This window comes from Symphalangus syndactylus, chromosome 2 (genome assembly GCF_028878055.3).
Source record: "Symphalangus syndactylus isolate Jambi chromosome 2, NHGRI_mSymSyn1-v2.1_pri, whole genome shotgun sequence".
Taxonomy (NCBI): domain Eukaryota; kingdom Metazoa; phylum Chordata; class Mammalia; order Primates; family Hylobatidae; genus Symphalangus; species Symphalangus syndactylus.
The window spans coordinates 52444329-52466319 of record NC_072424.2 but is presented as its reverse complement, the minus strand read 5'-3'; the positions used below and the strand labels follow the sequence as shown (position 1 = coordinate 52466319).

The 21991-nt window shown below is 37.4% G+C and overlaps 1 protein-coding gene across 14 annotated transcripts in view; it reads left to right on the top strand.

Moving 5' to 3' along the window:
• The window catches only part of FAM135A (family with sequence similarity 135 member A), a 146511-nt gene extending 124617 nt beyond the window's left edge, over positions 1-21894 (top strand). For all 14 annotated transcript variants that reach the window (XM_055257111.2, XM_055257074.2, XM_063630508.1 and 11 more), the window contains 2 exons: positions 17507-17620; positions 20449-21894. In XM_055257111.2, coding sequence (XP_055113086.2) covers positions 17507-17620; positions 20449-20654 — 320 coding nt within the window. In that variant the 3' untranslated portion in view covers positions 20655-21894. The remainder of the gene's footprint in view (positions 1-17506; positions 17621-20448) is intronic.
• The last annotated feature ends 97 nt before the right edge of the window (positions 21895-21991 follow it).

Here is a 21991-nt window from a genome sequence, read left to right as displayed (position 1 = left end):
ATAAAACCACTTTATTTGAGGCTTGTATCATCCAAGCTGTGCTACCATCTATTCTTCTTTAATATAATGACCTCCTGGTTATCCCAGGAGAGTAAAAGACATTGACACGGCCGGGCGCGGTGGTTCACTCCTGTAATCCCAGCACTTTGGGAGGCCGAGGCGGGCGGATCACGAGGTCAGGAGATCAAGACCATCCTGGCTAACACAGTGAAACCCTGTCTCTACTAAAAATACAAAAAAGTTAGCCGGGCGTGGTGGTGGGCGCCTGTAGTCCCAGCTACTCGGGAGGCTGAGGCAGGAGAATGGCATGAACCCGGGAGGCGGAGCTTGCAGTGAGCCAAGATCATGCCACTGCACTCCAGGCTGAGAGACAGAGCAAGACTCCGTCTCAAAAAAAAAAAAAGGCCAGGCACGGTGGCTTACACCTGTAATCCCAGCACTTTGAGAGGCCAAGACGGGCGGATCATGAGGTCAGGAGATCGAGACCATCTTGGCTAACACGGTGAAACCCCGTCTCTACTAAAAATACAAAAAATTAGCCGGGCTTGTTGGCGGGTGCCTGTAGTTCCAGCTACTCGGGAGGCTGAGGCAGGAGAATGGCGTGAACCCGGGAGGTGGAGCTTGCGATGAGCTGAGATCGCACCACTGCACTCCAACCTGGAGGACACAACGAGACTCCGTCTCAAAAAAAAAAAAAAAAAAAAGACATTGACAAATGTTCGTAACATGATTATGTTTGAGAAAAGATTCTCCTCTTGGATCTTAACGTACTTAGATCTGGAATCATTTTTGGTAATTTGATGAGTCAACCCTTTAGATAATTCATTATGCATCAGCCTGCCTTTCTCAACTCCAGTGTCCCTTCATTCCACTCCATGTTGAACTCATACCCATGGCTACACTGTACTCCTGAAATTTCAGCCAACATTCCATTCTGTTACTGTGATGTCTTATCCTTCTTTTTCTCTCACTCCCTTCTCATCTGCTTTTTAGACTCATTTATGATTCCTGCTACATTTTCTTTTTTTGTTTGTTTGTTTTGTTTTGAAACAGAGTCTCACTCTGTCGCCCAGGCTGGAGTGCAGTGGTGCGATCTCGGCTCACTGCAAGCTCCGCCTCCCGGGTTCATGCCATTCTCCTGCCTCAGCCTCCCGAGTAGCTGGGACTACAGGCGCCCGCCACCACGCCCGGCTAATTTTTTGTATTTTTTAGTAGAGACGGGGTTTCACCGTGGTAGCCAGGATGGTCTCGATCTCCTGACCTTGTGATCCGCCCGCCTTGGCCTCCCAAAGTGCTGGGATTACAGGCGTGAGCCACTGTACCTGGCCAATTCCTGCTACGTTTTCGTAAGTCTCCCTCCCCTTCATGGTTTTACTCCCTTCCTGACTCAAGTCTCAGACTTCATGGATTACTTTTGTCTTTCATGTATTACTCTTTGTTTTTCTATCCTAGTCATCTTGCAAATCTGTATTACTGTTTTTATACCTAGCTTTTGAGCTCTTCCAAAAAAGATCACACAGACACGCAAAATCAGCAGCACTGTAGGTCCATGGGGTCCCTATCTAGTTATCGCTAGTTAGCTTCCTACCTATTCCCTTAGACACACTCCCAAATTTTCACCTTTCCTCAAACTTCAGATTTTCACTGCTCCCTTCATTTCTCACAGTTAGCTTTGTTTTTGCGTTCTACTTTATCTTTGAAATTCAAGACATTTCTTTCAACCTACCAACATTAATTAACCTATGTATTCCTTTTAGTTCAGTGAAAGATTTATAATCTGTTCAAGAATAATTACCCTCTCCGTTTTGAAACTCATGCCTTCTCATCAGTATCTTTAAACTCTTTCTCTTTTCAGTAATTAATCCTTTAATAGATAAAGTTATTCCCATTTCTTCCATCTTAATAATAATAATAAATATTTCTCTTGATCTCTTATTCTGTACTTGTCCCCCTTTCCCCTTTTTCTGAGAGTGTTGGGGGGTAGGGTTGAACCTTTTGAAAGAGAACAGTCACTTTCATTACTCCCCCCTTTTTTTCACTTTTTTGGTTTCTATCTGCACCACTCCACTGAAGCTTGCCAAATCCAGTGATCTCTTTTCTTTTATTTGAACATTAAGACATTTAAGACTACTGAAAACTCCTTGAAATACTTTCCTTTCTCCATTTTTGCGGGATCCACCTCTCCTGGTTTTTTTCCATCTTGGCTTTTTTTCTGCTTCCTATATGGGCTTTTTTTCTTACCTTGCCCCTTTATGAAAGCTGCTCTTGTGTTTTAGCCTCTGTCTTCTGCTCTTCTCACTCTGTACATTCTTCTTGGACAGCATCATTCCATATCCATCTTTACCATTGGTAGCTCTCAAATATTAATATGTATCTCTAGCTTGTCCTTTGCTGTGCTCTAGACTTATACACCTAGAGGCCTACTTAGCATCTTCACGGAGATGTCTCATGGGTGCTTCAAATCTGGTGTTTTCAGACAGTGCATCTGTCCCGTGATTACTTCTCTGGATTCCACATCTACTGGAATGGCATCACCATCTGCCTAGTGAGAAGCTTAGAAACTGTTCTTGACTCTCCTCTCTTATTTATACCCCATATCTACGGAATTGCTAAGTTTTAAAACATTTAACCTTCTTAGTGGCTGATGGATGCTTCTCTTCTTCTTTGCCACTGCCTTAGTTCAGCCTTCATCACTTTTACTTAAATTATTGTTCAAACTGGTTACCCTGCCACATATATACCCCCTTCTCCCCATTCTCACTTCGTCGTTAGATGAAATGATCATCCAATGAAGCCATAGATTATATTGGCCATCTAATATCAAACCATATTGGTCTCATTTGAAAATCTTTCATGATGCTTTGTGGTATTCACAGTGAAGTTTAAATTCCATGGATAAGGGCATCAAGTCCTCTATAATCTGGTCTCTGATTCTCTGTTTTCTTTTTATCTTACACACACACACCCACACCCACACCCTTTGCTGTGGTCATGCTATTCATGGTTTTTGATTGCTTGCATTTTCTCATGCTTTTTGTATCACCTCGTGGTTTTGTATCACCTCATGTGTTTTTGTATTGTGTTTTTGTATCACCTCATGTGTTTTGTACCTCCTCATGTGTTTACCCATCTTTTCAGAACTAATTCTGTTTACCTTCTAAAATTAAACTCTAATGCCACCTGCTATCAAAAGCTTTTCTTGATGCCCTATCTGATTTAATGCTCCTCTACTTTCAGAATACTCCCTGTATACCTTTGGGGTTTTTTGAGACAGGGTCTCACGCTGTCACCCAGGCTGGAGTGCAGTGGCGCAATCATAGCTCACTGCAGCCTTGAACTCGTGGATCAAGCAATTCTCCCATCTCAGCCTCCTAAGTAGCTGTCCCATATATACTTTTATGTCCCCAATCTTATGTCTCCAGGACTGATTTCATTATTGAATTTCAATCGTCATTTGCCTGCTAGACATTTCAATTTACATATCAAACTAAATATGTCCAAAACTGAACATACTGTCTTCTTTGGCCGCTTCTCCTGTTGTCCTTTTTTTAATGGTACTGTTCTCTCAATTACTCCTTTGAAACACCTTAGGGTCATCTTTGATTGACCTCACTTCTTTGCCTCCCATTCTCAAAATTGTTAATATTATCTCTGAACTTCCATAGCATTATATATCAACCTTTTACCATACTCATTATAGTTTATCTCATGTCAGTTATTTTTATGTCTTAACTTCCTTTCCTTAAGTAGGATCTGTCATGACTACTCGTTCCCATTTCCCACATACACATTCAGTATGTACCATAGCTCTTCTAGTGTACACCGATAGAATTAACAAATGAATCAATGATATTTTTAATATTATTTTCAATATTCAAAAATAGTTTAAATATTATATAATAAGATGTAAATCTAGCCCATATATTCAGCGACTGGTAGTTCTAAGTCTGAAGTTACTTGAATTTGTGAACTTAAGCCCTGGCCATTTAAATCTACATCTGTTTTTATCCTCATTCCTATCACCCATGTCTTCCATTCTACTCTTGAAATATTTGATATTAATAGATGTAGTTATTGAAAATACCACTGCTTTTGAGTCCTGTTTTAGCTTTTTCAGGATTCTGCCTTAAATGTTGTTCTTAATATGAGAAAGAGATTTGGGAATGATTATTACATGTACTGTCTACTATTAGAATCAGTGAAAGGAAAATTGTCTTATAGATTGAGTTTTATGATTTTGTTTGTAATGATACAAAGCATCAATGGTAAGTTTCTTACAATATACAGAAATATATACTTGATTGATCAAATTACAAGATATTCCTACAAAATGAAACATGGCATATACTTCTCATGTGAGAAAAACAATATTAGCTGGTACCATTGTGTGGAGCTATGGAGTTCATACCCTTTGCTGACAAGTTAGGAAATGTGTGAAAGGCAAAGCTGAACGTAAGTGTTCCTGAGGTCTATGTCTTTATACAGCATTATACAAAGTAAAATTTAATTAGCAATAGTAATAGCAACATAAGAATATCTAAACTGTAAAGAAAATATAACTGTAAAGATTAGTTCGATTTTTTTCTTTTAAGTTGTTAATTTATTATTTGCCTTATAATGCATGATCTGGTTGTACTAGACTAAAACTGTTAAGAACCAAACTCTGACATCACACATAGATATTAGTTATAGTTCAAACACTGACTAGGCTACCTAATTTAAATAAACTCCGGTTTCCTTATTGGTAAAATGAGAATAGTAGTATCTCATAAGATTATTAAAAGGATTAAATGAGATAATATGTGTAAAGTGATTCTGTAGAGTTCAGAATCACTAAGTTTACTAAGTTTAGTAAATGGTTAAAAAAAAAAAAAAAAAAAAAAAAAAAAAATGAAGAAGTGACTTAAATAAAATAATACTACTATCCTAAGCTAGGTGCGGTAGCTCACACTTGTAATCTCTCCACTTTGGGAGGCTGAGCCGGGTGAATTGCTTGGGCTTAGGAGTTTAAGACCAGCCTGGACACGGGGCATGGTGGCTCACGCCTGTAATCCCAGCACTTTGGGAGGCTGAGGCAGGCAGATCACCTGAAGTCGGGAGTTCGAGACCATCCTGACCAACATGGAGAAACCCCATCTCTACTAAAAATACAAAATTAGCCAGGCATGGTGGTGTACGCCTGTAATCCCAGCTACTTGGGAGGCTGAGGCAGGAGAATCACTTGAACCTGGGAGGCGGAGGTTGCAGTGAACTGAGATCTCGCCATTGCACTCCAGCCTGGGCAACAAGAGCAAAACTCCATGCCAAAAAAAAGAAGACCAGCCTGGGCAACATGGTGAAACCCCATCTCTACAAAAAATACAAAAATTAGCTAGGCATGGTCATGCACACCTGTAATCCCAGCCACTCCAGAGGCTGAGGCACAAGAATTGCTTGAACCAGGGATGTGGAGGCTGCAGTGACCTGAGGTTGTGCCACTACACTCCAGCATGGGGGATAGAGCCAGACTTTTTCTCAAAAACTTAAAAAACATAAAGCCCACTAGTGCCAGGCACAGTGGCTCACGCCTGTAATCCCCGTACTTTGGGAGGCTGAGGCAGGTGGATCACCTGAGGAAACGAGTTTGAGACCAGCCTGGCCAACATGGTGAAACCCCATCTCTACTAAAAATATAAAAATTAGCCAGGCATGGTGGCGGGTGCCTATAATCCTAGCTACTAGGGAGGCTGAGGCAGGATAGTCATTTGAACCCAGGAGGCGTAGGATGCAGTGAGCCGAGATCGCACCATTGCACTCCAGCCTGGGCAACAAGACTGAAACTCTGTCTCAAAAAAAAAAAAAAAAAAAAAAAAAACAAAACCACTAGTATTATAGATTATAGAAGTTGACTTTTACACAAACAATATATATCTTAGGAAAATTTTTTTAACAACTTTATCTAAATGCTGATATTACTAGCTATAAAAATTATTCAAATGACTTAAAATTGTTTTTATGTTTTAAGATTTCTCTTTGTACTCACAAGTTTATTAGTATATATCTGAATTGAATTAATATCCATTTTGGGAAAAAACATTAAAGAGTACTATTCTCTGGCTGGGCATGGTGGCTCATGCATGTAATCCCAGCACTTTGAAAGGCCGAGGTGAGTGGATCACCTGAGGTCAGGAGTTTGAGACTAGTCTGGCCAACATGGTGAAACCCTGTCTCTACTGAAAATACAAAAAAATTAGTCCAGCGTGGTGGCGCACACCTGTAATCCCAGCTACTCAGAAGGCTGAGGCAGGAGAATTGCTTGAACCCAGGAGTTGGAGGCTGCAGTGAGCCAAGATCCTGCCACTGTACTCCAGCCTGGGCAACAGAGCAAGACTCCATCTCAAAAAGAAAAAGAGTACCATTTTCTAGTAATTGTGACTAATGCATTGGTTAATACTAAAATACTGGAAAAATAATAATAGCTAATACACATGTAACATTTACCACGTTCTAGGTATGATTTAAACACACATGCATATTAGCTTATTTAACCCTCTAGGGTAGTAATATTGTCCCCACTTTGCAGATGAGGACACTGAAACACAGAGAGATTGAATGACTTGCCTGAGGTCACTTAGCTTTATGAAAAGCCAGTAAGCATTCGCGCATGGTTCACACTGCATCATGTTAAGCCGATAATATACATTTTCAGCAACTTAAAAAGCTACTTCTAATAGCACTTTTAAATATCAACAAGTATTTCAATTGATTTTAAAATTATAATGTTGTAGAGGTTGAAACAAGTCTCTCGAACTATTTCATGTGGGATGTTGGGTTTTGGGGTTTTTTTCGGAGGGAGCATATCTAGTGAATTGTGAGAAATGAGTAGTCCATCCCTAGAAAGTTGCTATGCCTGTATATTTACATATAATTACTTTATTCACAAAATAGAATATATAGGTTCACAGCAAACAAGTTAAATAAAACAGGAAAACATAGAACAAAGAAAAAGAGTACTTAACCAATATGCTATTCTCAAGTGTTTTAAAACAATCGAAAGTGATCATTTCTTTTTTATATTTTATTATTCTAAAGCTACAGTCTTGGATGCCCTGGTTTGATTATTGCTTCAGTTTCTTCTGAACAGCGAATTTTCCATTCTTTTGGAAAAGCCTAAAATTATTTGTTTAAATCAAAATCCAGCCATTTGCCCTTTTGCCTTTTTTATTTAAGCAAAGCCTCTTCTGTGGGTCTTCCTTTTGAAACAGTCTTTTTCTATGCAACATATCATTAATTAATAGCTTTCCTTTTATTGAAAGCTGTTCATTATTTTAAAATGAAGAAAGCTTTTTAAAAGTCTAAAATAATTTGTGTGTTTTGTAAAACAATTGAGAAATACTGTATTTTTTATAAAAATCATAAATTTATTGGGTGAGAAATTACCTTTTTTGTGAACACAATAGATCTGGTAAAGGGTTACAGAAATGTTACTTTTAAAGGGAAATTATCTATTTTGATTAAGGAATTGCAATTATAAACATTCATTAAATTTTTATAGCAACTTTTGACAAAACCTATGGTATTCTACAGATTGCTAATAGAATATGTAAATAATTTGCAGGTGGCATACAAGCATCTCAGCATTGAATAGCAGGGAAAAGAAAGATGAAGGAGCTAGAGCAATGTGGAAAGTAAAATAAATGTGTAATATATAGACATTAGATGACAGCAGTGTTGAAGTAGTCAAGATTATATTACTAAAGCAGAGAGAGGAATCATGGCCACTCTGACATTCCATAATGAGGGCTCAAAATCGCCAAAAAAGAATCTATTCATTGTTGGAATTTCAAAAGCAATATATCCTTATTTTAAGATCTTCCTAAAAACACCTGCTTAGAGTCTTTTTACCAGCTGTTGAATTCTGACAAATAATGTATAGAAATTAACTAAAGCTCCTGCTGTCCTACTGTGGCACAAAGTACTCTGTATCCAGGAGGTTACAAAGGGATTTAATCTTAGGTATCACTTTTGATATGTAAATAATATGTATATTTTGTTTCTGAAAGTGCAGGAAAGAACCAGCATCAGCTAACATTATTTTAGGAAGAAAATTCATTCAAATTTATTTAAAATGAGTAAAAATAAGCATAGTTTAATATTGTTAAGAATATGTCAGTTTTAAAAGTACAGAGTTTTCTTAGCTTCAGCACTGTTGATATTCTGGGCTGGAGAATTCTTTGTTTTCAGGGGTTGTCGTGAACGTCGTAGCATGTTTAGCAGTATCTCTGGCCTCTGCCCACTAGATGCCGGTAGCACATACACTTTTCCAGCTTCAGCAGTGACAACCAAAAATATCTTCAGATGCTGCAGAATATTCCTTGGAGCAGAAAATCACCAGTTTAGAACCACTGCTTTAGCCAGTTCCAGAAAGTAAACACAAAATGACCCAAAGTGAATTGCATTAAAACTCTGAAGTTTTAGAACAAATGAGTAGCCAGAAGAATTGGAAAGACTTTAGATTATGAAGATGAAAGTTTCAATTAAGGTGTTCATATATCAATCGTATTATCATATAGTCCAGAGCAATATGGAAGATTTATTTTAATCTTTTTCTTGGTAAAAAGTAACAACATACTTACAGATTTTTCTAGTTAAACCATGTCATCCTATAAATAGGGAAATCTTGTCACTTTCCCAAATTAAAGGTTCAACAAATAATTAGCCACTTGAGGGGCTCAGTGAAGTATTCACCCACAGACTAGTTAACTACGTTGTCTTTGAGGAGCTAGAATCAAGGTAGATGTAGAAAAGATAAACCTAGAATATTAGCTCCCAAAATAGACTTCAGACATTTTTGTTGGCTGTACTTCAACTCAGATGAAGTACTGCTGTATTTCCTACCAGCACTGCACCTCTGGAGCTTGCTGTGCTTCACTTTGAGTTTCTGCCTTCTGTAGCCAACACTGCTAGACAAGAAATTGAAGCCAAAAGGTTCAAAAAGGGCCATAGTATATTTAACTAACTTGGTTCTTGGCTAATATAAAAAGCAAACCCTCTGTGCAAAAGCACAATATCAGTATTAATACACTTTTTTTGAATAACTAGAAAACTGGTTACCAAGTTTAAAATGCATTTTTAAAGTACAATACTGTCGTAAGAATCACATTTAGAAGTATAACAACATAGTGTATTTAGTCAGTATCAGAATTTTTAAGTTTATTTTATCATCATGGAATCTGAGAGTGAAAGGGTACCTTTGAAATCCTCTGACTAATTTTTACTGATTTTGCCTGCTTCCACTGAGCTGCGTGAACATGAGGAGCCATAGACACTTCTTGCAGGGATCTCAGTCTAAAGCAATAATTCCAAACCTTAGTGTTGTTTCTCTAGAGAAGTACATCAGAATCTCTGCAAAGAGCTATTTTGAAAAATGTCTTTAATATAATTTTATTTAGAAATATATAATGCCTTTTATTCTTACAAATACAGAAATCTTTTAAAAATCTTAATCAGTGGGAAATTTGTGAGGAAGTTTTAATGATCATGTAATCTGGCAAATACATAATTAATTCACAGAGCACACATCTGGAGGTGACATGTAATATTGTTTATGCCTGAGTGGTATAATGTGTACTGCTGTTCCTAATACATAACAACCCAACAGAAAAAAATGGGCAAAAGAGAAAAGAGGCAGTTAGCTACCAAAAAATAAAATTAAAAATTAAAATATATATATATATGGAAGGCCAATAAACAATAAGTTAATCATTTTTGCCATTAGGTTGGTAAAATTTAACAGATGCTATACAGTATTGATGAGTGTGTGAAACAGAAACCTTCATATATTAATGGTGGAAGGAGAAATGTTATTATCTTTTTGGAGAGTACATTTATCAGAATTTTAAGAATGTACTCAACAATTCCACTTTTGGGATTTTTCCTACAGAAATCTCATACAATTAGGTAAAGGCTATTCATTGCAGTGTTATACTTTTTTTATGTCCCCTCCCTTCTGAAGTGGAATGGACATAAATGTCCTTTGCTAGGGAAATAGGAGACATACTAAAAGTTATTCCTGGTAATTCCATGTAGTAGTTAAAAGAATGAGATAAATTTATTTGTACAAACATGAAAAGCTGTCCCCAAAATATTAGGTGAAAAAAGACATAAAATAGTATAACTACTATAATCTCAGTTATATTTTTAAAATGAAAAATAAATTGTGTATATACCAAGAAAGGAATTTGGAACAAAATACAGACATGCCTTGGAGATACTATGGATTTGGTTCCAGATCACCATAAAAAAAGGTGAGTCACATGAATTTTTTTGGTTTCCCAGGGCATATAAAAGTTATATTTACACTATACTATAGTCAAGAGTGTGCAATAGCATTATGTCTAAAAAAAAAAGTATGCATACTTTAATTTTAAAATACTTTATTGTTAAAAATGCTAATGATTTTCTGATCCTTCAGCTAATCATAATGTTTTTGCCAATCAGGGTGGTGGTTGCTGAAGATAGAGGTGGCTATGGCAATTTCTTAAATTACAACAACGAGGTTTGCTGCATTAATTGACTCTTCCTTTCACAAAAGATATCTCTGTAGCATATGATGCTGTTTGATAGTATTTTACCTGTAGTAGAACTTCTTTCAAAATTAGAATCAATCCTCTCAAACCCTGCCACTGCTTTTTCAACTAAGTTTATGTAATACTCCAAATCTTTTGTTGTCATTTCAACAATGTTCACAGCATCTTTACCAGGCATAGATTCCATCTCAAGAAACCACTTTCTCTGTTCATCTGTAAGAAGCAACTCTTCATCTATTCAAGTTTGATCATGAGATTGCAGCCATTCAGTCACATCTTCAGGCTCCACTTCTAATTCTAGTTCTCTTGCTATTTCCACCACATCTGCAGTTACTTTCTTCACAGAAGTCTTGACCCCCTCAAAGTTATCCATGAAGGTTGGAATCAGCCTCTTCCAAACTTCTGTTCATGTAGATATTTGACCTCCTCCCATGAGTCATGAATGTTCTTAATGGCATCTGTAATGGTGAATTTTTTCCAAAAGGTTTTCATTTTACTTTGCTCAGATCTATCAGAGGAATCACTACCTATGGCAGCTATCACCTTACAAAATGTATTTCTTAAGTAATAAGACTTGAAAGTCAAAATAACTAATGGATCACTTGGGCTGCAGAATAGATTTTGTGTTAGCCCACATGGAAACATCATTAATCTAGGAGATTAATGTATATCTCCATGAGAGGTCTTGGTTCAGTAGGGGGATCGTTAATGAGCAGTAATATTTTGAAAGGAATCTTTTTTTCTGAGTTGTAGGTCTCAACTGTGGGCTTAAAATATTCAGTAACCCATGCTGTAAACAGATGTGCTGTAGTCCAGGCTTTGTTGTTCCATTAATAGAGCACAGAGTAGATTTCATATAATTCTTAAGGGCTCCAGTACTTTAGGAATGATGAGTATTGATTTCAAGGCCCCAACTGCATTAATCCGTAACAAGAGAGTCAGCTTGCCCTTTGAAGCTTTGAAGCCAGGTATTGATTCCTCTTTATCTATGAAGTCATGGATGGCATCTTCTTTCGATAGAAGGCAATTTTTTCAACATTGAAAATCTGCTTTTTAGTGTAGTCTTGTCAACATATACCTTAGCTAGATCTTGCAGATAACTTGCCATAGCTTCTCCATCAGCACTTGCTGCCTCACCTTCCACTTTTATGTTATGGAGACAACATCTTTCCTTAAACTTCTGCTAGCTTCCAGCTGTTCTGTGCAGCTTCTTCACTTCTCTCGGCCTTGAGATAATTGAAAAGAGTTAGGGTCCTGCTCTGGATTAAGCTTTGGCTAAGGGAATATTGCAGCAGGTTTGATCTTTCATCCACACCATCCAAACCTTCTCCGTATCAGCAATAAAACTGTTATGGTGTCTCATCATTTGCGTTTTCACTGGAGTAGCCCTTTTAATTTCCTTCAAGAACTTTCCCTTTGCATTCACATCTTGACTAACTCTTTGGCACAAGAAGCCTGCTTTTCAGCCTGTCTTGGCTTTTGATATGCCTTCCTCACTAAGCTTAATCATTTCTAGCTTTTGATTTAAAGTAAGAAACAGAGCCAGACATGGTGGCTCAGGCCTGTAATCCCAGAAATTTGCAAGGCCGAGGCTGGGAATCACTGAATCCTAGGAGTTTGAGATCAGCCTGGGCAACACAGTGAGAACCTATTTCTACAAAAAAAAAACAAAAAAAAATCCAATGTGTTGTCACATACCTGTTGTTTCAGCTACTTGGGAGGTTGAAGTGGGAGGATCCCTTGAGCCCAGGAGGTAGAGGCCGCAATGAGTCATGATTGCACCACTGCACTGTAGCCTAGGTCAGAGTGAGACCCCGTCTCAAAAAATAAAAATAATTAATGTGAGAGCCATGCGACTTTTCCTTTCACGTGAGCATTTAGAGGCCATTGTGGGGTTATTGATCGGCCCAATTCCCATATAGTTGTGTCTCAGGGACTAGAGAGGCCCAAGGAGAGAGGGAGAGAGACGGGAAATGGCCAGTTGGTGGAGCAGTCAGAGCATAGTCCATAAGTTCACTGTCTTATATGGGCATGGTTCATGGCATTGCAAAACAATTCCAATAGTAACATCAAAGATCACTGATCACAGATCATCATAACAGATATAAAAATAATGAAAAAGTTTGAATATTGTAAGAATCACCAAAATGTGACACAGAGACACAAAGTGAATATGTACTATTGGAAAAATGGTGCCAATGGACTTGATCAATGCAGGGTTACCACCTTCAATTTGTAAAAAACATAATATCTGCAGAGCACAGTAAAGTAAAGTACAGTTAAACAAGGTATACCTGTATAAAACTGTGATTGCTTTCAAAATACTGAATTTGAAAAAGTTAAACCTTTTAAGTGTACAATCTTCTGGAGTTGTAAACAATACTAACAAACATCTGGCAAAATATTATATTACTATGAATTTTCAGAAAGAACAGTCATCAATGACACTAATTTATACATAATGTATCTTATATAAGTAATCCAAATACAATCAAGTCTGGTTTCTGCTTTTGATAAACTCTTTGTATAAACCTCAGTTAAGAAAAATGCAAAAAAATGAGGCATGCCTGTACACAACTGTTAGCTGTGTCCTTAGTGAATGGCAGCAGGGGCGGCGGGGCAAGGGGGAAGGCAAGAGGAGGTAGTAAAGGGGGAATAGTTGAAGATTTTTTTTTTTTTTTTTTTTTTTGGAGATGCAGTCTTGCTCTGTTGCTCAGGCTGGAGTACAGTGGTGTGATCTTGGCTCACTGCAACCTCTGCCTTCTGGGTTCAAGCGATTTTCCTGCCTCAGCCTACCAAGTAGCTGGGATTACAGGTACCCGCCACCATGCCCAGCTAATTTTTTGTATCTTTGGTAGAGACGGGGTTTCACCATATTGGCCAGGCTGGTCTCAAATTCCTGACCTTGTGATCCACCCGCCTCGGCCTCCCAAAGTGCTAGGATTACAGGCATGAGCCACTGCACCCAGCCAAACTGCTTCAGTTCTAAAAATAAAAAAGGGTAGGGAGAGAGGGAACACAAGTTATATGTCACCTATCCAGAACCCTTGAGAAATACGCATTTCAGGAGCCACTTACAGGATTATTAAAAATCAAATCTGTTGTTAGTCAACATATTTGAGAGCCTACTGTGTGTTCAGCACTAAGCACTAACATATTTTTAATTTTTTTTAACTTGGAGAGAAATTAGTAAAATATTTTACATCTTTTTTTCAATATAGAGCACTAAAAATAGTTTAACCCAGCCTCCTCTACCAACCTTTTTCACATCAGGCATCAATAGCAAATGATTATATTTTTAAAGCACAATTGAGTAAGCCATTATTAGATAAACCAGTGAACCAACCATGTTGCTCCCCCAGCAGAGGAGACCAGCCTGGGGACTTCAGCCATGCCCAGTCATCTGAGAAAGCTAACCAGATCAGTTTCCGAACCCACCTATAACTGCACACCATAGGAAGTTCTCCTTCAACCTGTTGATTTGTTTACATTCATTAACAATAGTTCCATACTACGCTGAAATAAAATGGTATTCTCAGAGATACAGCATTTTAACCCTAAACTAATCAGTCTCCTGATCCCTAGTCCAATGTGTCCTTTCTTCTCAACTAGACTGCCTCAACTTGGTAAGTTCCTTGTTCCCACCAAAAGTTAGGGCCAGATTTTTATGTTATAGACTACTTAGCTAAATTGAGTGGACCTTAATATGTGAGAGCCAATATTGATATTTTTTGAGGGAAGACATATACTTTATAATTTAAAAATTTAATCCGATACTTTAAACAGGGACAGATAAAGATATGGTCACTTTTTTATCCCTCCCAGACATATTGCATAACTAAAGTTTTATAATGGATGTGAAATTTTCTAAACGTTACAATGAAATTTTTTTTTTAAAAAAGAAGCAGATATAAATTTAAAATTTTTCCAAAAAATTAAAAATAAAATTTAATTTGAAAGAAACATATAAAATAAAACTCTCAGGAAAGAAATGTATAATGGAAGTCATGAGACCAGCAAGTAGAGAATAGCAGTGATACTGGTAAGAGGAGAAAGCAACATACACTACATATGAAGCAAGCCAAACTTGATGATGTAGTATATATGAGGGAATTAGTAATTAAAGGTGGCCAATATTTCTCATTGGACTAGAATAATAATAGGCTTATAGAATAATGAATTTAAGGTAGCAAGCAAAATTTTGGAAATAGAATTTGGTGTTAGGAATAGTGAGTATTAAAGTGACACAAAGCTTTGTGTCAAGTTATATGGCAAGAAAAGCAGGCCAGAAATTTAGATTTGAGGAGCAGATATAAAAATGGTCATTAAAAGCAGAGAGATAGATGAGTAAAGAATAAAATGTCATGTATGCCTGAAGACAAAGTATTGTTTTCTCTCCTAAAATTACCCATCAGAAAAGAGAGTGCTGCCTTATGTTCAAATCACTAACACAAGGTGATTTCTCAGTTACTTTATTTGGACTTACTTGGAGAAGACATACTGGCCTGAAATAACCATTGTACTTCAGATGCAAATTTAGGCTACCAGGTAGAATTAAAATTTGGTCAAATAAGATGAGGCCTGAGAATTGATCCTTAAATTTTTAGCATTGTCTAGGTCATTGGTGATCTTAAAAGAGCAATTTACATGGTGTAATTAGTAAGAAAGACTTCTGAGAATAGGTTCGGTAAAGAACAGGAGGAAAGGAAGAGAAGGGAGACACATAGAAAACTCATGAAGAATTTTGCTACAACACTATGCCAAGAAATGGGTAATAGCAGAGGAGTATAAGGTCCAGGTACAGGTTCATTTATTTGGTTTGGGGGGGGTTTTTTGGTTTTTGTTTTTTGAGATGGAGTCTCTTCTGTCACCCAGGCAGGAATGCAGTGGCGTAATATCGCCTCACTGCAACCTCCGCCTCCTGGGTTCAAGCGATTCTCCTGCCTCAGCCTCCTGAGTAGTTGGGATTACAGGTGGCTGCCACCATGCCTGGCTAATTTTTGTATTTTTAGTAGAGATGGGTTTCGCCATGTTGGCCAAGCTGGTCTCGAACTCCTGACCTCAGGTGATCCACCCTCGGCCTCCCAAAGTGCTGGGATTATAGGAGTAAGCCACCATACCCAGCCATTAATTATATTTTCATAAAATATAACATCTCAACTCATTCTGCTGGAATTACAGATTTAGCTCATTCAATTTATAGGAAATGTGTGCCATAAAATCCAATTGGCAAAGCCATTTCTCACTGTCATAAACAGTCAAGTCAAATTGACTTTTTGTCAGAAAAAGTTAGACTTAGGTTTTCCCGAGACTTTTATACCCTAGGGCCATGTACCTTAATAAGATATGAAATAGATTGGAGAGATAATATCTTTCTCTTGTAAAGTGGGAGAAAGTCAAGTCACTTTTAGAAAAAAAACACATCTGGAGGTTGGGATCTGGAAATCAATTTTCTTTTTTATTTTTAGGACAAGCTCTTGCTCTGTCACCTGGGCTGGAGTGCAGTGCTACAGCCATGGCTCACTGCAGCCTGCACCTCCTGGGCTCAAGGGGTCCTCCCACCTCAGCCTCCTGAGTAAGACTACAGTTATGCAGCACCACACCTGGCTAATTTTCATAGAGAAAGGATCTCACTTCGTTGCCCAGGCTGGTCTCAAACTCTTGGGCTCAGGCACTTTTCCCCCCTTGACCTCCCAAAGTTCTGAGATTACAGGCATGAGCCACCTCGCCCAGCCTTGAAATCAGTTTTCTTAAAGCTATACACAACTATCTACACCATAGAGAGTCTTAGATGACTCCAGGGGTAAATGTATGAATACCTGTGCTCTAGGACACATAGATGATTCCCAAAGTAGCACTAATAATGATGAAGATATTAGTGTCAAATTGTGTCATGAGATGTGAGAATGAAGGGGGGGAGTCATTTTTTCTTAATATTTTATACAATATTATTTCAAATATATGTTCAATTAACTTCTATAATAGATACTTGATATTTCATTTATCTCCTTAGGATTGTATACATTCAAAATGTCACCTCCCCCAAAAAAGTGGTATAATCTAAGGATGGCCTTATTTTTGGCATAGATAGTATCATATGGTCACACTTGGCTGTGTGTGAATCCATACTCTTCTCAAGATTAAGATCCTTAGGCCAGGCATAGTGGTTCATTCCTGTAATCCCAGCATTTTGAGAGGCCGAGGTGGGCAGATCACTTTGAGGCCAGGAGTTCAAGACCAGCCTGGCCAATATGGTGAAACCCTGTCTCTACTGAAAATGCAAAAATTAGCCAGGTGTGGTGGCCCACACCTGTAATTCCAGCTACTCAGGAGGCTAAGGCATGAGAATCTCTTAAACCCAGGAGGCAGAGGTTGCAGTGAGCTGAGATTGCACCACTGCACTCCAGCCTGAGCGACAAAGCGAGACTCTATCTCAAAAAATAATAATAATTTTAAAAAAGTAAATATAAATCATATTAAGCAAGTGTTATAAATGAAAAGAAAGTAAAAAGTCAGCTTTAAATGATTTCTGTGAGGTGTTTTGTTTGTTTTAATGGAAGAGTATAATTTTGTTTCTTTGGAAATAATCCTAAATATTGATGAATACCTTTTGGAAGGTAAGAATGTCATGGAATACTTTCTATAGAACATTAGTCCACATACTCTGTTTCTCGCCTGTCTCCACACCACTGAGCAACAGTGCTTGCTCCCAGTGCAAACACACATTCTCATATCAGCATCAAGACTACATAACAGTGAAGTGGGTTTTTTTGTAGAGAACATATAGAAATTTGGAGAAAGGATTCATCAAGTATTGACAAAGTCAGAAACTTAGTACTGCTAAGGAAATTTATTTTTTGGCCACTTAATATGATACTAATAACTTGTTTTAAATCTGGTAAACTACTGCATTGTAATTTATTATATTCTATTCACAGGGCTTCATTATTTCAAAAATGTTGTGCTAGTGGGATCCCTACAGGATCGCTATGTTCCTTATCACTCTGCCCGCATTGAAATGTGTAAAACAGCTTTAAAGGACAAACAGTCAGGTAATGGAATAAAAGTATTTCAAAGAGTTATAGGTATTAATGAGCTCTTTCCAAAATTTTTCTTTTAGTCACTTTCTTTCGTATCTGTCACCCTTCTCTTTCCTGTTAACTTCCTTTCCACCCACTTATATTAACAGCTATCCTTCTTCCATTCTTCTCACCTGCCACGTGAACTGCCTTTACCAATGAAGTAGTTCTTTCATCTAATTACAAATGCCTCTCCATTTTGCTGCCTCAGAAGTAGTTCATACTTTGATTTCCTCTGAATTATTGGGATTGACAATTGTGGTCATCCTTGTCATATGTTCTGCTGTACCTCACTTTTACGCAAAGGTGGCAGCAAGGATTTGCCCCTCTTTACTGATAGTAAATGATAAAGACTTTATTTTTTCTTTTGCTATTTGTGAATAACAAAATAAATTTAAAGTATAGCCATTTGGAGCCAGAAGGAAACTTGAGTCCTGTTTACTCATTTTATAACTAAAGCCCAGAGATACTAAGTGGCTTAGCTGAAGTCAGTTAGTTAATTACAGACTTAGGTCAAGAACCTGGTCTCCGGGCGTGGTGGCTCCTGCCTGTAATCCCAGCACTTTGGGAGGCCGAGGCAGGCAGATCACCTGAGGTCAGGAGTTCGAGACCAGCCTGGCCAACATGGTGAAACCCCGTCTCTACTAAAAATACAAAAATTAGCCGGGCATGGTGGTGGGTACCTGTAATCCCAGCTACTTGAGAGGTTAGGCTCAAGAATAGCTTGAACCTGGGAGGGGGAGGTTGCAGTGAGCCGAGATCGTGCTATTGCACTGCAGCCTGGGAGACAAGAACGAAACTCTGTCTCAAAAAAAAACCCCTGGTCTCCTACCTCTCAATATTGCCTCAGATCCGTTTTTGGAATGAGGCTGATTTTAAACTCTTAATCCTTTATTTTTCTACATTGTGACGGTGAACAGCTCCTTAAGGCAAGAACTCTCTTAAGCACATTTCTATTGACAATGCCTAACATGGTACCTGGTACATGGTAAGTACTCCTTTATTGTACATTTGTGACATCAAAGTAACCTTAACTTCTGTTCTAGCAAAGGCTAGAGTCCACCTAAGGAAAAAATTCAGAAGAGTCTTAACCTTCAGATGAGTAGCTGAAACTAGATAAATGTCCCTTATTTTAACAGTGAGGTTCTGTGACATTGTGGGACAAGGGGAATCAAATGATGAAGACATGTTTAGACTTCTTCCTGTATTAACATATTTTTAAAATAGCATGGAACCACAAATCCAACCTGACTCACAATGAAAACTAAGAGGAGAGGTGGGAGTAAAAAGTTTTTTGATGAGTATGTATTAAGTCAGTCTTTCTCTTAAACACCTCTCTTTCCTATATCTGATTGTGCTTCTGTATACTTTTCCCTTCTTGTCATTCCTCAGGCAGCATCCTACCTGTCTTCTGAAATTTAATATTTACCTCTGTAAAGCTCACACGTTCCATGGGCAGTTAGTACTCATTTATTAGTATATAGTAATGCATAAGCATTGTAAACAATGTTTTGCCCCGTAGAAGGCAGTTTATACATTTATGTGGATGTATTCTAATCGTTATCTTTTATGTGCTTAGTATGACCTCAGTAAATCCATTGTAAGAATTAGCTAAACATAGTTTGGGTGCAGTGGCTCATGCCTGTAATCCCAGCACTTTGGGAGGCTGAGGCAGGAGGATCACCTGAGTCCAGGACTCTGAGACTAGCCTGGGCAACATAGCAAGACCCCATTCTACCAAAAATAAAAAATCAGCTAGGCTAATTAAAATGGTGGTGCATGCCTGTGTCCTCCCAGCTACTCGGGAGGATTAAGATGGAAGGATCACTTGAGCCTGTGATGTGGAGGCTGCAGTGAGTTGTGATCATGCCACTGCACTGGGTAACAGAGTGACACCCTGTCTCCAAAAACAAAACAAAACAAAAGAGCCAAAAATGAGAGAGGAACACAAGTACTAAATAAACCTACAGACCAAACAAAAGATCATGTTATTTGAGCCAAGCTTACATTGTTCATCTGACTATAGGAGGTTGCTGTTCTTTCTTAAAATAATTTGGAAATTTTGACTGCCACAGAAACATTTTTAAAGTATTTGCTGTAGGCCAAGTTTATAATTTTGCCTTATCAAAATGTCTTACCATGTCTAGCTTATTTTCATAATTGTTTAATGAGTTATAAGTGACTTAACGTTAAAGAAAACTATTTCTTTGTTATAGGCATTGCGTTGAGTTAAAAATACCAAATTTCAGCTGGGCGTGGGGGCTCACGCCTGTAATCCCAGCACTTTGGGAGCCTGAGGCGGGAGGATCGCCTGAGGCCAGGAGTTCAAGACCAGCCTGGCCAACATGGTGAAACCCCCAACTCTATTAAAAATACAAAAATTAACTGGATGTGGTGGTGCATGCCTGTAATCCCAGCTACTCAGGAGGCTGAGACAGGAGAGTGGCTTGAACCCGGGAGGCAGAGGTTGCAGTGAGCCGAGACCACGCCATTGCACTCCAGCCTGGGCAACAAGAGTGAAACTCCATCTCAAAAAAATATATATATATCAAATTTCAAGAATAATGTATAATAAATTTGTTATTTCCACTTGACTAGATAATGTGATTACTTATATTTTCTATAAACAGTCCCAAAAATGATAGTTGGAGGAAAATTAAACCTTTTTAAAAAGAGCCATTTTTCTGCTTTATATGGAAATAATGTAACTAAATTTTATAGCTTATCTAAAAATTGGCATAGTTTTTTTATTTTCAGTTACTAATGTGAACTAATTTTCCTTTTTTCTGTTGGTTCCACAGGACAGATCTATTCAGAAATGATCCACAACTTGCTTCGACCCGTTCTGCAAAGCAAGGACTGTAATTTGGTTCGCTATAATGTCATCAATGCATTGCCCAATACAGCTGATTCACTCATTGGGAGAGCTGCACATATAGCTGTTCTTGATTCGGAAATATTTTTAGAGAAATTCTTTCTGGTTGCTGCCCTCAAATATTTCCAATAGTATAAAAGCATTGTTAGCGACTGGACAATTACCTCATTCAACAATGTTTCAAATAATGTATTATATTAAAATGTAGATGCTGATAAGTTCTAAGAAATATTTATACTTTTTATATGGAAGATAATTTATATCATCCATGTTTAGTGCTTTTTAAACATCAACTTTACTTTCTAGGTAATGTGGCTGTGCAATATTTTTTTATTTTATCTTTTTACTTTTCTATTAATTTTTCATATATTTTGCTACCTAAGTAATTCAGTGAAACTTTAAGCCCATACCTATGTCTGATTGTTTATTATTGGCTTTCCACAATTCTTACATCAGACTATATTATATTAGAGACCATTATTGCTAGAATAGCGTGGGATTTAACATTTTCTAATACTGGGGGTATTATTTAGTTAATTATAAATTTTACTTTTCACGTTTTACTGTGTTTTAACTGGAAATAAAATTATGGCTGCTACAATATATTTTTTGAAATCAACTTCTGTAGTTCTAAAATACACCTTTATCATACAATCAAACCAGGTAGTTCATACATGACAGTGTCATAAAAGTTTTCTATAAAGTCATTACTGTTGCTTAAACATATGTCATGCCTATTAAAATATATTTTCTACTGGTGATTTCCACATTATTTCTCATACTGACTTTTATTACTGGAAATGTTTCTGTTCATGTTGGCAGCAGATAAAGATTTTTGAATGTTTGAATGCCTCTGCCTTGATTTGGTTGGGATTTTTGCTAAATTGGCAATGTTGCTTGAACTTTATGACTACATTTTCTTTTAACTTTTTTCATGGACTTCCTTATGTGTACATAATAATTAAATGTTGAAATTTATGAAATACTTTTATGAATTTAGATAATTTTTAAATATTGTTAAAATTTATTGAACTAAAAAGTAATGTAAATAAAATCACGTTAAAGATGGAACAAAATAATTTACATGTTTGGTGATACAGATGCAAATGTTTTTGATATATGGAGATGTTGAGTCTTTTGACTTTACAAAAGGTGCTGAATAGCATTAAATTCACTATTTTCCTTTTCTGTTTTACTTGTGAAAATAAAAATGCACTAAGGTTGGGTAGAAGTTCTGTTTGCACTCACTAGTTGTGACAGACAGAGGTTTTTGTAAGTATTTATTGTACAGTTGATGCATGTTTATTTTTAGCGTTGTGTTATTGCCCCTGGTGTTAATAAATGAACAAATGGCTATCTGGAGGAACAGCTACAACACTTGTAATCCTTTGCTTATTCTCAGAATACTAGAGGTGTGTATATTTTATTTATAAGATAGACCAGCCTAATTGTATAACTTGTAGCCTTTG